This window comes from Hippopotamus amphibius, chromosome 3 (assembly GCF_030028045.1).
Source record: "Hippopotamus amphibius kiboko isolate mHipAmp2 chromosome 3, mHipAmp2.hap2, whole genome shotgun sequence".
NCBI classification, from domain to species: Eukaryota; Metazoa; Chordata; class Mammalia; order Artiodactyla; family Hippopotamidae; genus Hippopotamus; species Hippopotamus amphibius.
Window position 1 is genome coordinate 123,151,468 of NC_080188.1, and position 16,238 is coordinate 123,167,705.

The following is a 16,238-nucleotide window of genomic DNA, read 5'->3' on the forward strand; positions in this document are numbered from 1 at the left end:
AGCCAATAAATAAATAAATTTTTTAAAAAAGCAGCCTTTAGTGTGAGAGCATCTGACATACAGCTATTTCTATTCAAGAGGGGCCCCATTAGCTCTGGTCACCGCTATTAGCTACGCCTACTAAAATCTGGGCTCCTCTATGAAAATATTGGCATCAAGCAAGCTGAAGGCAGCTTGTACTCACCCATTTTTGCTCAACCAATAAGCCTTATGCTGAAGCTAAATGAAAATGTCAGGTCCTCCAGCTTCTAAGGGTCTATGGTTCAGACCAGAACTAGAATCCAGACACCAACAGTTACCTATTGTTTATCTCTTTATTGTTTCTCCTTTTATCAAAACCTGTCACAGCTGGGGGCCAAAAGGAAGTAAAAAAATTCCCACAAATATTCCTCCTCGTCCCCAGTTAGTCCTCCCCACCCTCCACCCAGGGCCTTGGGCCAACCCTGGGCACATGATCATTTCCCCCCACCCTCAGCCTTCTCCCAGCAATAAATACAGGTGACCGTGATTCAATGAAACCACAACTGATTTCTCCATCTTCAATGCCCCTCAAGGGGACAACATTTTAGGAGGCAAAAGAAGTCTTGCCCATCCCCCCTTAAGGAGTGGAAACTTCTTTCCTCCAACGGACAGGGGAGGTAGAACTGCCCCTGTCAGAACTGCAGCAGCTCTAGATAGAAGCAGGGAGAGGAAAGGTTGGGATGCCAGGGAAGAGGATGTTTTCCAGCCACCTCACTCCTTTGATCCATTCATCCCTTATCAGGGTAAGGGGTGGTCCCAGTGTATCAATGGGGCATTAAGGGGGGAGGGGGAGCAGACAGAGAAGTCAGGAGGAAGAAATAAAAGGAGAGAGAGCAGTTTCGTGGGGAAGGGAGGAGAAGGAGAAAAGGAGCCCTAAAGTTCACTGCCCTCATCTTCTTCCAAGAAATGGCATCAGCACACAAGAGACAAGAATGGAGGCAGTCTGGAGGAGATTCAGGGCCGCCAAAAGAAAGAAAAGAGAAGGGAAAGCAAGGGCCCTGTGGTGCCCACGTCTTCACAGGTGAATGTGCTCCAGTTAGACAAACAGAATATCCCAGCATGAAGGGAGATCTGGTGTCAATGGCGTGGGAGAGGTCAGGAGATCACAAAAGGAATTCAGAACCCAGGGAAAGCCCTGTCATCCTGCCCAGATGTTGGCAGAATCTGGATCTTGAGATAAGAAAGGTGAAGTCTGGGGAAGGTCAAACTCCAAGGCAGAAGGAAGAGTAACTATCAAGGCCATCGCACCCCACCCCAACTTGGGTTATCGCAGGTGAATACTCCAGTCGGATGACACATTGATGCCAGGCTTGCGCAAGATCAACACAGAAGTCTCAGGGTCATGCTGGAAGGACAGGCGGCTTTCAGGAGATCCTGGTGGAGGAAGGAGAAAGAGTGCCAGAGTCAACAGCAACAACTTTCCTATAGGCAGGGGATCCCCAACCCTGCTCCTGCTTCTCCTTGTTGCCCATAAGGCGGGGCGGGGGGGGGGCAGATCACTCACTCACCTTTTGTCTGGAGTACCACGGTTGCTGGCTTTCCAGCCCCTATTATCACCACCCGCTCAATCCAGATTGATGTCTCAAAGTGACCTTTGGGGTCTGCTGAGCTGAAGGAAGCAAAAATGGATACCCATCAGGAAAAAAACTGTCAGAGCAGAGCGAGGCCATGATATAAGAGCATACTGAGCTGTAAGCATCCCCGAGGCCCAGCCTCCTCCTCCAGAGGCTGCCAAGGAAGAAAGGGTACCTCCTTACCTGGAGACTAGGGTGTTGCCAGAGAATGAGAATCGACGCAGCAGGAATTCATGCCGTGTCTGATAGTTGAACGTGTGCCCATCATCTAGAAAGAGCTCTCCTTGGGCCGTACCCTGAGCAGGAAGTGGGGTAGGTGAGAGCCTGAGCCCAAGAGGGAGTGAGGGGCACATCCCCCGAGGACTGAATCCTGGGAAGGTAGGCAGATGGTTGAGGAGGCTCCCTGCTATGTGCTCACCTGGAGGCTGAGTGCAACGAAAAGAGTGATGGGGTCATCCTTCATGCAGTCTGAAGAACGCCGCACTCGCATCCATCGGGGCATAACTGTCCCTCCGCGCTGGAACACAGGGATCTAAGAGCGCAAGAGCAGTGCTGGGATGAAGTAGCCCTGTTATTCAATCCTGAGCCCTGCAGTATCTTTTGCTCTTGCATATCTGTGCCCTCTTAGGAACTGGACTCCAAAGTATACACTCTCTTCCCTTCTCGAAACCTATAGGCAGATGGAGCTGGCAGCTGGGCCAGGCATACTCACGCTGCTTAGAGTTACAGGCAGGTACAGGGTCTGGGGACCATGATACTTCTGGTAGCTATGAATGTCATACCACACCTGTGGGTGCAGGAGATAAACTCAGTCACTCACTGCACGGAGGACCCACGCCCTATTTACCATCTCTGATCACCAACTTTCCCCGCCACGCCCTTCCTTAACTCACCTCCCCTTGGCCAGGCAGATAGACCTGCACACCATGGGCCTCAGAGTCTGATACAGGGTGAACCAGCAATGCATCCCCTAAGACACAGCAGAACCAACTCTGAATTGGGGAGATCAGTTCCCAAAGAGGGAGCCCTAAAGCACCTGCCCCCTTGCACCACCGGCCTCGCTCACTCCTCCCTCCCTGCACATCCACAGACATATCTCCCACAGTGCTTGCTGCTTCTCACCAAGCAGGAACTGATCATCTATACTGAAGGTGGTCACATCCTGAGGATAATGCACCCACAAGGGCCTAGGACAGAAGCAAGACAAGAAAGGAAGACATCTGTTGCTTTGGTAGAAGTCAAAGATGCTACCCCAGGAACTGGCAATAAGAACAGCACAGAGGTAAGACCTGGGAACTGGCAGCCAGACAGCCCAGCAGGCTTAAGGCCTCAGCTATGCAATCTAACCTCAGTATAGACATTTAACTTCCTAACCCATCTCCTGCCTCCTCCTCCCCTGCTCCCTCTGGAAACTATTCTGTAGAGCGACCTTCAAGTGGCCACTTCCTTATCCTGGCCTAAAAAGCCCTCCAGGATCAGTGTGAATTTTCCACCCCACCTCATCTACCTCTCCCTCTGGTTCCTTACCCATGAGACACACTGGTTTTTTCCTACTCCTGGAACACAACAAACTCATTACCATTTCATAAGTTTTGCAATTGCAGTCTCCCCTGCTTGGAACATTCTTACTCTAGATCACAGTCTGTCTTACTCTTCAGTCAGGCCTCATCTTTACATGGCCTGTTGGTGGAACTTAATTCCGTTACCCTGCTCTATTTTTTTAAACAGCTTGTCAGTGTTGGCGGGGTTCCTATTTAAGTATTTGTTTATATGTCTCTCTGTCTTCTTCCCAAGAATGTAAGTTCCACAAGGGTAGGACACTTGTCTGACTTATTTCTGGCTCTGGGGATAGTGATGAATAATGCCTGGTATGTCATAAACACTTAGTAACGTTTACTGCTATTCATCCCCACTGGTCTCTTTTTACTCTTGACCTTGCAATCAGATTTCCCTCCTTTATAAGGCCCTGGTGAATGAAGAAAGAGGCCCAGAGATGGAGCCCAGTCCTGTCTCCCAGCCATCTCAGTCCATTCTACACAGACCCAGCTGAATGCCTCACCTCATGACAGGAATTCCTTCACGATGGGACTGATAGAAGAGGGTGTACCAGAAGGGCAGTAAGGAATATCGCTGACCCAAGGCATCTCGGATTATGTCATGGTACTGAGACGGTAATAGCCACGGCTCTCGCCGACCAGTGTCCAAGTGGGCATGTGCCCGGAAGAATGGCTGGTAGGCACCCATCTGGTACCAGCGCACAAGCAGCTCTGGCTCTGGATTTTTGAAGAAGCCGCCCACATCCGCTGGGGGGGTGGGGTGGGGGTGGAGGAAGCAGGTTGGAAAAGAGGATGAAGGAGGGCTGCTGCCTAAGGAGCCCCCCAAGGCCCCACCCTGGACTGTCAGTTCTCTGCTCAGCTAGGTTTTATGCCCTCTACCTTTCCCCTTTCCTGCCAAACCAAGGCCCCAAATTCCTCCCCCTCTTACCTCCACAGAAGGAAAGTCCCACCAGCCCCAAGCTGAGACACATAGGAATAGAGATCTTCAAATGGTCCCATTCAGCAGCATTGTCCCCTGTCCACACGGCTCCTGAAGAAGAAAAGAGGAGGGGAGCTTGCAGACAGCAAAGGCGCTCAGCCTTTTATACAGCTGACCTCTCTGACCTGCCACATCTCCTCTGGGGCCCCCAGGGTCCTGCTGAAGATGGCAGAGTTCACAAGAGCACTTGAACAGGGACTGGCCTTCCCACTCCCTGACTCCCTTTAAGTGCACAGCTGGAAGGAAGTATGCAATGCTCAGAAGACAGCTGCACGGACAGACTTCTCCAAGAACCAGGCCCAGGTCCCTCTGCCACGGCCCTTTTCTCCAAATCTTACCAAAGCGCTGGGAGCCAGCGAAGAAAGCCCTGCTCAGGACAAAGGGGCGTTCTATGCCCCCGGAGCGCAGAACCAGCCCATCAGCAGTCGCCATGTGCTGCGTGGGAACAGGAAAGGGGGGTAGTGAGGAACAAAAGCCAGCTGTCACTGGTGCAAGTTCTCAGCCTCTGTCTCTCCTCTCTCAGTCCCTTACCACGTAGAGGCCATAGATGTTATGCACGTCTCGGTGCTCCCAGCCCCCATAATGCTGGGCATCCTTGAGCATGGTGACCTCAGGACCATTGAACACAGACGGTTCGTTCATGTCATTCCAGACATAGAGGTTGGGAGATGAGCCCTGAGAACACAAGGCAGAAAATGGGGACAGACAACAGGGGAGGAAGAAGACAGACAGTGTCAGAGCAGAGAGCTCCTAGGAAATGCAGAAAGATGCATTTCTCAGGGCCCTCCCAGGATCATCAAGGCCCTGATGTCTTAAAAACAACCAACCAACCATAGCAGAGCTGGCAGGCAGAGAATGACTAACTCTAACAGGTAGTGTGGGAAAGACAGAGGCAGGTCAGGGAGGGGCTGCCATACCTCATAATTGTCAAAGCTAAACATGTTAGCCCACCAGGCCCTCATCTTGGGATTGGTGAAATCAGGGTAACCAGCTGCGCCTAGAAGAAGTCAAGGACGGCTTTCAATCCCTGAGGGGCAAAATGGCCTCCACCCTAGCTCCCTGGTCTCCCAACAGCCTCCCTCAATTCTGGGCCCACCTACCTGGCCAGCACCAGCCTTCGTAGTCAGAGCCATCCCGGGTTTTAACATACAGACCCAGGTTCTGCAGCTCTTCATGCACACGGTAGCCAGAGTCCACCTTGATGTGGGGGTCCACAATGGCCACCAGCTGGGAGCAAGCAACATGGGTGGTCAGAGTTCTCCAGGGCTATCATGCCTGAGAAAACCAACCAAGGCTGCAGCCCTCTTACCTTCCGCCTCTTGGAGGCCAAATGCTCAAGCATAGTGAGGGGCTGGGGGAAACGGCTGGGGTCCCAGGTGAAATACCGCTTGCCATCAGCATGCTCAATGTCCAGCCAGATAACATCACAAGGCAGGTTGTGATCATCAAAGCCCTGATCAACTTCCAGAACATCAGCCTCATCCCGATAGTTCCAGCGGCTCTGGTGGTAGCCGAGGGAGAAGAGCGGGGGCAATGCCTGGGTCCCTGCAGGTTCAATTGAGAGATGGGGGTCACAATGGGGTCAGCTCAACCTGGGGCCAAAGGGGATGCCCAGAAATTGAAGGAGATGAAAGGGTACAGGGCTAGAGAACAGATGAGGCACAGGATTTCTGAAAATGCAGTCACCTGTCTCAAGAAGACAAGGACCAAAAAAGGAGGCTGCAGGCTGACAGAGTAGGGATGCCAAGCACCTGTGAGACTGGCGTACTGCCGGAAGACATCAAAGACAGAGGGCCCAAGGAGCAGGAAGACATCAATGATGCCACTCTCTGATATCCAGCGAACATCTGTCTGTGGGGTCTCCCCAGAGCCCTGCAGGTAGTCCAGCATCTTCCCAAACAGGGTCTGTAGAGGAGACCAGAGAGAGGTCTGACACCACCCTCTTGCTTCCCAACCCAAAGACAAAGCAGCAGTGCTCTCCTCAGAGTCCTCACACAGCTGGCTCCTTGAGTCACTTCAGGCTGAGACAAAATGTCACCGCCTCAGTGAGCTTTTCCTGAGCCCATCATAAGCAGCACTGCCCATCCCCACCACATGACCACTGCATTTCTTTCTTAGCACTTACCACCACTGAACTCATCTTGCCCTCTGCTACCTGTTTAACCTCAGTCTTCCTCATTTCCTAACTCAATGAGCAATACATCCCCAGCACCTAGAAAAGGGTCCAGCTCCTAATGCAGACTCAGTAACAAACATAACGGGACTTCCCTGGTGGCGCAGTGGTTAAGAATCCGCACTCCCAATGCAGGGGACCTGGGTTCAATCCCTGGTCAGGGAACTAGATCCTACGTGCCGCAACTAAGAGTTTGCATGCCTCAACTAAGGAGCCGATGAGCCGCAAATAAGGAGCCAGCAAGCTGCAACTAAGGAGCCCGTGAACCGCAACTAACACCTGGCTCAAGCCTCCCCCACCCCCGCCAAAAAATGTTTTGAAAATACAAGCAGAAAGGGAAACACCTTCCCTTCCCCATGACTGTGTCTTCTGGGAGTGTCTGGGGAACTCATATATTGCTCACAAGGCCCAGGGCCCATCTCTCACCCAGTCCCCAAACAGGCCACCCTACCAGCCTCTTCAAAGCAAATGTCCCAGCACATTCATTTGTCTCCAGGCCTGAGGATTCCCTCCCTTATTGCTCCCCAAGCCTCTGCTCTCACCTTCCCTGCAGTGTTGGAGGATATGTCGACCCAGGTCTCTGCGGCGTTGAGCCAGAAGATGCCCAGGTCCCGATGAGGGCTATGAGCCAGAAGCACAGGCACAGACCCGTACAGGGCCATGCGGTTGTACAGCTCATACTGGAACACGTCCAAATTGTAGAGACGATACGGCTCCCCACCCCTGCAGGCAGACAGACAGACTGGCTCCGGGCTGTGGCACACAAAGCCCCTGCCCCACAGACACAGAGGAGGGATAAAAACTGGCCCTTCTGCCCTATCTCAAAGCAGAATTTTCTGATCGCCAAAGGTGCTCTGGGCACAGGAAGTGATCCATGCTTGTCTGGAGTGTCTAACCTGTATGCACATCTCCCATAGCTCTGACTTCCGACCCCTTCCCTCCCCCCATATCCTGATGTCACTGTGAGACTCACTCAGTGACTTTCAGCCTCAGGCTGTCTGCATGCTCGGGAATCCCATACACATGCTCCATGCCTGGCAGAGAGAAGTCCAAACTCACAGACGTGGGGCCTGGAAGAAAAGCAAAGGATGAGTCCAGAGCTTCTGCTTGGCAAGGACTCCCTGTGCCCCTGCCCAAGGCTCTCCCAGCCCCTCACCATAGGGCTTGCTGTCAGTGTGAGTTTTGAATGTTTCTTCCCAGGCTCCTGGCTCATCTTGCTCTGCCTTCCCCTGGGTCTCATCTGGCTGGAAGGAGGAAAGCACACCACTACCCAATCACACACCAGTCCTCTCTCTTCCATGGCCCGTTTTCTGAATCCCACCCATGATGGCAAAACTAAGCTCAAATTTGCTGTGGGCCTTTCCCCTCCAACCTCCCAGCCAGCCCTGTGCTCCAATCACCCACCCCCACCGACTTGCCTTGTCACCATCCCCAGGTGTTTCCTCGGGCTGGGCCCCATCGCCCTCAGCTGGGTCTTTTGATCCTTGCCTGGAAGGTAGGAGAGCTGTCTGCTCCAATCCAGAGGGGGCAGGGACGAGGGGCTAGTGGAAGGAGGGGTGAGGGAATAGAGAGCCAAGGGTCCAAAGGAACGAAGGCACTGGAGGAAGGGACTGAATGTTAAAGCTTGGAGAGGGACCCCCACTGAGCAGATAAGTGTGCAAAAGACAGGGAGAGAAATGAGAAAGGAAAATGAGAAGTAAATGTCACCAGGAGGTGCCTTCTAAACACAGGCCCAAACCATCAGCCTCTGCCAGCATTCCAGAAGAGACAGGCAGGCAGGTTCAAGGGCCTGGGTTCGGAAAGCCAGTCCTGGCCCTGCTGCCTCTACCAAGAGACTCTGGCCCCAACTTCCCTCACTGGGCCTCAGCCTCTTGGCCTGACACAGGGTTTTGCAAAGGCAAGTGAGTCATAGCCACAGCCAAGCCTCTACACATGGGCAAGCCCATACACAGGGACTCAAACAAGAGGTTCTGCCAAAGAATGCTTTCAAGGGCAGCTGGCAAGCAGCTCTGCACAGAGCCTCAGTGTACGCCAGCTAAGAGCCAGGAACCCCAGCAACAGGCAGCATCTCTCCACCCCTTGGCAAAGCAAGAAGCTCCCTGCATTCCTCAAGGACATTCAACATTTCATCTTCCTTCTCCCAGGGGGCTCCTAGCCAGGGGAATAGGGAACAGGGAAACAGGAACCAGAGACCATGTAGCGGGGGGGGGGGGGGGGGGGGGGGGGGGGAGGAGTGAAGGGCAGGGCATGGAAGGGTCTGGGGCACCTTCCTGGGGGCCAGAGTGAAGGGTGGGTAAGGGCAGAGGAACAGATACAGTACCAGTGGTCATGGATTTACCTAGAGAAAAGGTTCTTGATCTTATCCCAAATGCTACCGAGCGTGAGACTAACTTTATCCGAGAAACTGGGGCAGGAGGAGATGGGTAGGGAAGGGGAAAAGGAGGCACAAAACCAACACAAAAACAGAAACATAAAAGTGAGTTTCAGTCGACAAACTTCCAGAGATGGGGTGGGGGAAGAAATTAAAAACAAAAAACAAAACAAAACCAAAAAAAGGAAGAAAATAAATCTGGGAAATGTGATGGTGTGAGAGGGGGAAGAGGGAAAGGCAGACCCAGGCAGGCCTCCCTGAGGAGGTGCCCAGGGTACAGCTCACAGACAAAAGTGACTGCCTCCTGGTCTGTACAGGAAATGGAGAGAACTTCAACCCAGGTCTGCTTCCTACCCTCCCAGATGGTCAGCTTCTCCCAGCCCCTACCTGGCTGTACTGCCACCCTACCTCCTCCCAGGAACCCAGTGCCAGACCCTACAACACCCCTAGGTTCAGTCCTGACCCCTGTACTCACGAGACCCTGGGGGCCCTCTGGTGTTCAACATTTAAGAGTCCTCGGGCATTGACACTGAGCAGAAGGCTGCGGTCCTCCAGCAGGTCGAGGCGGAATGGCCGAGCCGTCAAGATGATTTTATAGGGTCCCTCAGCCACAGTTAGCTCCACGCTGTTGTCATCCCGGCCAGAGATAGAAAGCCTGGAAAAGAGATCAAATGGGATATAAAGAAGTGCAAAGTGCCAGGAGTAGTCATGACACTTAGGAGAGGGGGGACCTGCTAAGAGCTATACAGGTAGTGTGGTAATACTACAGAGACAGATAAGTTGACCAAAGGAATCAAATAAAGAGCCTGGAAACAGACCCAAGCATACTTTGACTGTAACAGATGGCATGGCAGTTCAGTGAGGCAGGGAGGACTATTCAATAACAGAGAAGAAAAACACATTTTCTGTAGAGGAAAGAAACAGTATCACATTCCTATCTCATACTGGATACAAATATCAAGACAGATACAAATATCCAGACAGATTATGACTTAAAATTTTAAAGTAAAACCTTTAGAATATTAAAAAAAATTTTTCTGACTCTGAGGTAGAAAAGGATTATTTAAACACAACTTAAACACTAACACAAGGTAAGAGACCGATATATCTGACAACATAAAATTCCGAATTTCTATTGATTGAAAAATATCTTAAGAATAATCAAAAAGAAGAAAAGTCTGAGAAACTCTCCCAGTCTAGAGGAGCCTAAGGAAATATGACAGCTAAATATAAAACAGTAGCCTGGATGGGATCGTGGAGCAGAAAAAGGATATTAGGTAAAAACTAAGGAAATCTGAATAAAATATAGACAAGGATATACTGAGCAACACAGATAACATACACAATATTATAATAACTATTAATGGAGTATGACCTTTAAAAATTGTGAATCACTATACTGTACACCTGTAACTTATATAATATTGTACATCAACTACATTTCAATTTGAAAAAAAATATGGGGACTTCCCTGGTGGCGCAGTGGTTAAGAATCTGCCTGCCAGTGCAGGTGACACAGGTTCGAGCCCTGGTGCGGGAAGATCCCACATGCCTTGAAGCAACTAAGCCTGTGCGCCACAACTACTGAGTCCACATGCCCCAACTACTGAAGCCTGCGTGCCTAGAAGCCCATGCTCCATAATGAGAGGCCACCCCATGAGAAGCCCGCGCACCACAATGAAGAGTAGCCCCCGCTCACCACAACTAGAGAAAGCCCACGCACAGCAACAAAGACCAAACACAGCCAAGAAATAAATAAATACATAAATACACAGATTTATTTTTTAAAAATATGGAAAAAGGAAAAAAAATTTTTTAGATGGACTTTAGTTAACAATAATGATATCAGTTCATTAGGTATGACAAATGTAACACAGCAATGTTAACAATAAGGGAAAACAGGAGTACAGGGTATACAGGAACTCTCATAATATTCTTGAAACTTTCCTGTAAATCTAAAACTATTCTAAAAGAAAAAAAATTTTTTTTCAAGGCACTTTAGGGAAAGTAAAAAGCTACCATCTGGGAAAAGATAGCTGCAATACACATAAGTAATAAAGACTTGTTATCAAGACTAATGAATTCCTACAAATCAGTGAGGGCAAACAACATGAAAGGAAAATGAGCAGCGCTCTGAACTTCCATTTCACAGAACTGTAAACCAGAGTGACAGATAAACATATGAAGACATGCTCAACATCATTCATAAATTGGGAAAGACAAGCAAGCCAAGACCACCACATGGTATGATCCTACAGCCATTCCACTGACAAAAATTAAGTCCAAGAGTACCAAGGGTTGGAGAAGATGCAGTTCAATAAGCCTTATGTTGCTGGTGGAAGTGTAAAATCTTAAGCCACTGTGGCTTTATCTTGGAAAGTTGATGATTTCCATATTCTACAACTCTGCAGTTCTTCTCTTAGCTATACATCAAAGAGAAACTCCTGCACAGGGAGATAGGAGATATAGACTAGAATGTTCATGTCAACACACTGGAAATAACCTAAATGTCATACTCATATAACATAATATTATACAGCCGTAAAAATGAGTTTCTAAAGCTACATGCAAGAGTTAAACACAGTTAAGTGAAAAAAGGAAATCTCGAAAGACCACATTCACTAAGATATTTTCCCTATAAAGCTCAAAACAAAACCACAGGGGCTTCCTAGGTGGCGCAGTGGTTGAGAATCCGACTGCCAATGCAGGGGACACGGTTCGATCCCTGCTCCAGGAAGATCCCACATGCCACGGAGCAACTAAGCCTGTGCGCCACAACTATTGAGCCTGCGCTTTAGAGCCTGTGAGCCACAACTATTGAGCCCACGTGCTGCAACTACTGAAGCCCACGCACCTAGAGCCTGTGCTCCGCAACAACAGAAGCCACAGCAATGAGGAGCCCGCGCACCGCAACGAAGAGTAGCCCCCACTCACCACCAACTAAAAAGAAAGCCTGCGCACAGCAAAAAAAAAAAAAGACCCAACACAGCCAATAAAATAATAAATAAATAAATTTTTAAAAAAACACATAATTTATTGCTTACACACATTACGTAAGTATGTATATGTGTGTTTATATACATATACATATGATATAACTGTGAGAACAAAAAAACAAGGGAATAATAAACTTCAGGATAACAATAATCTCTGAAGGAGTCAGGGGTACAGGATAGCAAGATGTATATGTTTGGGTTGGGTGAAGGGTTTATCATGTCATTTTCTAAGTTAAATACTTAACAAAGAGCCATGCAAGGAATAATGACAACAATGTGTCATGATCCAAAGTATTTGAGTAATCCTATCCTGAATATCTGAGGAGAAATTGAGGAGGGAGGAAGGGAGTGAGGAAAGGGAGGAAGGGAGTGAGGAAAGGAAGGAAGGGGAAAGAAAAGAGAAGAGAAATGAAAAGAGGAGAAAAGAAACAGATAAAACAGAGGGACAGAACAGGAAGGGAAGGGAGGAACCAACCACAGAGACACTGTATTCCTGGAAGGTACGCTCCATGGCCTTGCTGATTTCCTCTTGTGCCGCCAGCCTAGGCACAGGCCTAGGCACAGAAGAGGAAGCAATATTTCTGACTGAATGAAGATAAAGGGTGAAAGAGAAAACAAGTGAAGGAATTCCTGGGCAGTCCAGTGGTCAGGACTCTATGCTTTCACTGCCAAGGGCGCTGGTTCAATCCCTGGTTGGGGAACAAAGACCCTGCAAGCTGCGCGGCTTGGCCAATCAGTCAATTGAGAAAACAAGTGAAACAGAGGAATAGATGAGGGAAGGCTGAGGAGAGCAACAAGGTGCTATTCAGCTATTATCCCAACGTGGAAGAGAAAGTCAGCCACCAAATAAAGGTTCATGAGGAAGGAGAAAAGGGCCATGGAGATGGATATGTTTCTCAGGAGACATTTACCCAGCTGTGGGGGGATCAGCCACCAATACGTCTGGCACACGGTATCGGGGCCGTCGGGGCTCCAGTTCATCAATTCTGATCCGAGTCATGTTCTTTTGAAGCCCCTGGAGCTCCAGCACCAGCAACACCTGTAGGGGCAGAGGTCTGGGTCTGGAGAAAGGAAAGGGCTACACCATGGACCGCCCTCTGAACCCATTTCTCTCCTGAGGGGTCTCCTCCTTCTAGCCCTTTGCCTAAGGGATCTGAGATCTGAATTCCTCACAAAGTAAAAGTCTCAATGTTAGATGGCACAGGATGTTGGCTATAGGTTTCCCCTTCCCGAATTACCCCTTAGCCATTTCTCCACCCCTACCAGACTCTTCCTTTTCTCCCCTGACCTTGGTGACTTCGTTGATCAGCTGGACTGTGAGAGCATCAGGACCAAGCTGCAGAGAGTCCAGCAAGGCTCGGTATGGAGAATGGTCTGGACGTATGCTTCGCTGCCTCCTGCCAAGTGAAATGATTGAGAAGGGGGGGAGGGTTCCCCAAGGCCCCTAAGTCCTTCTATCTCAGCTGCAGTGCCCTAGGCTACCTCATCTGCCACAGACCTCCCACATTACCCTACTTTCCATTCTAGTCTCCCAGAAATAGCATACTTGCAGAAGGAACTCTCTTCACAGGTCTTAAAGTTGCTTCTATCCACAGCATGAGTAATTCCCAGGCAGACCCCTAAACAAGCCAGTACCAAACCAGTCCAAGACCTAGGGGGGGAAAGAATAAAGAGGGCACAATCAGCATAGGGTCAGAAAAGGCCCCACTTTCAGAGGTGAAGGCTGCTTCCCACCACTACCCTAAGGGGGAGAAAGACAGAGTCCCATTAAACAGAAAAGGCGGCAGAGTAACACAGGGTTAAGTGTCAGGCCTGAGGAGTTAGCTCACTCACACCTTCCCTTCAAAAGGCAGAGGAAGTGGACAAAGGATCCTTGGCCTTCAGAGGCCTGGTATTAACTCAGGTTACATCAGCCTCTCAGAGGAAAGGAAAGTAACAACCAGTCCCAGGGGAAGTGGTGGCACCATAAGTGCAGTACAGAGAAACAAAGTAAGCCATGCCTTTTCATGGGCAAGACACTGGGGGGAGCTACAGTGAAAAAGTTAAAGATGTACCCTCAGCTAGCCTGCTGGTCACAGTTCCCAGGGCCCTAACATCCCTAGCACTCTAGGCATCCTGCTCCTTTGATTTTCACTCCTATCTATATCTTTGACATGAGTCACCACTATCACCACCTAAGCTTGAAAAGAATAACAACAGGTACCCTCTACTGAGTCCTAATATGCACCCAGGGGCCTGGCTAACTGCTTTATATCCCTAGTTTTCAACTCTACCGGAAGTTTTCAGCAGTGTCAATGCCCAGGTCTCACCCTGAGATTTCAATCTAACTGGCCTTAAGTGGGACTTGAGCATCAGATCTTAAAACTCACCTAAACAATTCTAATGGGCAACGAGTGTTCAGAAGCCATTCTTTATACGCACTAACTCTTCTCCCTTTCTTTCATTGTTTTCTTGGTGAATGCAGGATTGGGGTTTTTCTCAGATGGGACCACTGAGGCATAAAAGATTCAATAATTCGTCAAAGACTGAACTACCAGTATGAGGTGACACTGGGGTTGAACTCAGCTCCGCCTGACTCCGGGGCCCAGGTACTTCATACGTACAGCACAATGCAGAATCACCAGCAGGGCCTGCCTCATTGAGGACCATCACCCTAAGGTGACCACAAACTTGTCACTTCCCCAACATGCTATCACATGACAGACAAGGGACTAACAGGCTTATTTAAACATGTTAGTTTGTTAAGGATATATCCATCCACTCTGAGTAAATCCTAAAACAGGGATTCTCGAACTTTAGTGTCTGTTAAGAATTACGTGCAGTGCTTATTAAATGAAGATCCCCGGGGCCCCAGGGAATCTGCATTTTAAACATGCTCTCCCAGTGACTGATCTAGGAGCACAATCTGAGAAAGTGTTCCAAATAAGAGGAGAAAAAGACTTCTTCTCAGCATTAAAACTTTGCCACCTGCTAACAAGGTAACCAAAGAGTAGGGCCTACAAACACATTGTATCCAGCATTAGCCTCAGTATCTGCTTGAAAGCTAAAGGTAAAGAAAATCACCAGAAAGGAGATCAGAGAACACAGTAGGCCCTCCACTTCCAGAAGAATGTGCAAGGCAAGCCAGGACAGAAAAAGCATGAGGAAAACACCACGCTTTGTGGTTTAATAGGCCAAGCAGGAACAAGTAGTAGCAAAACAAGTAGCAAAACTACCAGAAAACTCAAAAGCAAGGCATGTGGCCCAGGTCCTGAAGACTGACTGCAGCAGACACCCTGAGCCACTGACCCCAAGTCCACCGGCCCAAAGCAGCAGTAATCAGAAGTACGGTGCGTTAAATACCCTCTAGAGTCCTATTTGCATAATCTATATAAAATGCGTTTGGAGAAATGCCAACGGGGATAGGATTTCTGAAAGATTTTTCAGATGTGACCTGTTGGAAGGGCCTAAGAACTCAGGAATGCCTTGAACGCCCCTGGGCAAGAAGTGGTCACAAGCCTAGGTCAGGAATGAATCGCAGGTAAAGGTGCACCCACTTATAGTTTCAGACCACAGGCTTCCAGAGTCGAATTTACGATCCACGCTTTTTTCACTGCTGCCGACAGTACACGCCTCTCCCACCCCAATACATCCGTTAGGTCCTGGTAAACACTGTGGCACTGATGACTGTTTCGAACCGTTTTTTCAGTAATATAAACTCGAGAACGCAGACCAAACCATTGTTGTGTTTGAGCAACATCATCCAGGTCGACTGTGAACTTAAGGGATCCTGCCTCAGCCTTGCCCAACGACAGCGAACACCGAACAAGCCAGGGCTGGTGTCCACGTGAAGACAAGGGCAGGGCAGGGTCCGAGGCTCTCGAGGGGAGGGCGAGAAGGGCAGTGGAAGCAGGACTGCCGGCCGCAGTGCTTCCAGCCCGGCTGAGGGGCCGCAGGGCAGCAGGCTGCATTGCCGGAGGCCGGGCCGCCTCTCGTCCCCCGCCCCGATGGCCCCGCGCATTGCAGGAAAGTGCCGGCAGCGTTAACCGCCGCAATCCGCCAGGCGAGGGCGGCGGCTGAGAGCGGCCAAGGCCAAGAAGAACTCAAAACTGCGGCCTTCTAGAGCCACCAGGCCGGAGCGGAAAGCCCCCTAACGCCGCGAGACTGGGGGCACCTGAGGCCGCCTCCAGAGAAACAAAGAGTCCTCACGAGGCCGGGGGTGGCGGAGTGTCAGGAGAACATACAAGAAGGAGAGATAGGGGACTTGGGGGTCTGGGGGCGTCCCGGGCGCGGCCCCGGGATCCGGGCTCCTCACCGCCTCCTACGAGCCGCCACTACCGCTACCGCCGCCATCTTGCGCCGGGCTTGCTCCTTGACCCGGAGCTTCCCCTCCCCCAGCGCGCGTTGAGCCGCGTATCTTAGCGCCCGCCCCTTCCGGCTTCCTGATTGGCCGGACCACACAGAGGCTGGGTGTGTCTCCCATTGGCAGAGTTTACTCTAAATGCTCGTGGAGGGCGGGGCAAAGGCGGGGCTTGAGTGAGGGGGCGGGATTGTTCAGAGCCCGGCGCTGTCCACTTCGCCGGCTCTAA

General features: G+C 50.2%; 1 protein-coding gene across 4 annotated transcripts; it reads right to left on the reverse strand.

The window, feature by feature from the left end:
* Positions 1-300: 300 nt before the first annotated feature.
* On the reverse strand, positions 301-16,050 carry GANAB (glucosidase II alpha subunit). 4 transcript variants are annotated; one of them, XM_057726517.1, is made up of 25 exons: positions 15,965-16,050; positions 13,217-13,321; positions 12,959-13,067; positions 12,582-12,709; positions 9,150-9,329; positions 8,642-8,707; positions 7,722-7,791; positions 7,460-7,547; positions 7,277-7,373; positions 6,846-7,026; positions 5,882-6,035; positions 5,440-5,675; positions 5,231-5,357; positions 5,048-5,127; positions 4,662-4,805; positions 4,469-4,565; positions 4,080-4,181; positions 3,655-3,898; positions 2,718-2,782; positions 2,489-2,565; positions 2,308-2,382; positions 2,014-2,127; positions 1,779-1,891; positions 1,530-1,630; positions 301-1,395 (listed from the first exon to the last, which is right to left on the reverse strand). In XM_057726517.1, the coding sequence occupies exons 1-25, from the start codon at positions 16,000-16,002 to the stop codon at positions 1,286-1,288; spliced, it is 2,901 nt and encodes a 966-aa protein (XP_057582500.1). In that variant the 5' UTR covers positions 16,003-16,050; the 3' UTR covers positions 301-1,285. The 4 variants fall into 4 exon arrangements, 3 of the variants coding, with proteins under 3 accessions (XP_057582500.1, XP_057582501.1, XP_057582502.1); XM_057726518.1 differs by lacking the exon at positions 8,642-8,707; XM_057726519.1 differs by lacking the exon at positions 12,959-13,067 and having other exon boundaries at positions 15,965-15,980.
* Positions 16,051-16,238: the final 188 nt, after the last annotated feature.

Excerpts from the sequence above, each read along its gene's own strand:
- GANAB (XM_057726517.1), bottom strand. The coding sequence starts at position 16,002 with ATGGCGGCGGTAGCGGTAGTGGCGGCTCGTAGGAGGCG. Across the intron at positions 5,358-5,439 it reads TGGCCTCCAAGAGGCGGAAG|CTGGTGGCCATTGTGGACCC; the intron begins GTAAGAGGGCTG and ends GCTTGCTCCCAG. Across the intron at positions 2,383-2,488 it reads ATCTGCCTGGCCAAGGGGAG|GTGTGGTATGACATTCATAG; the intron begins GTGAGTTAAGGA and ends CTGCACCCACAG.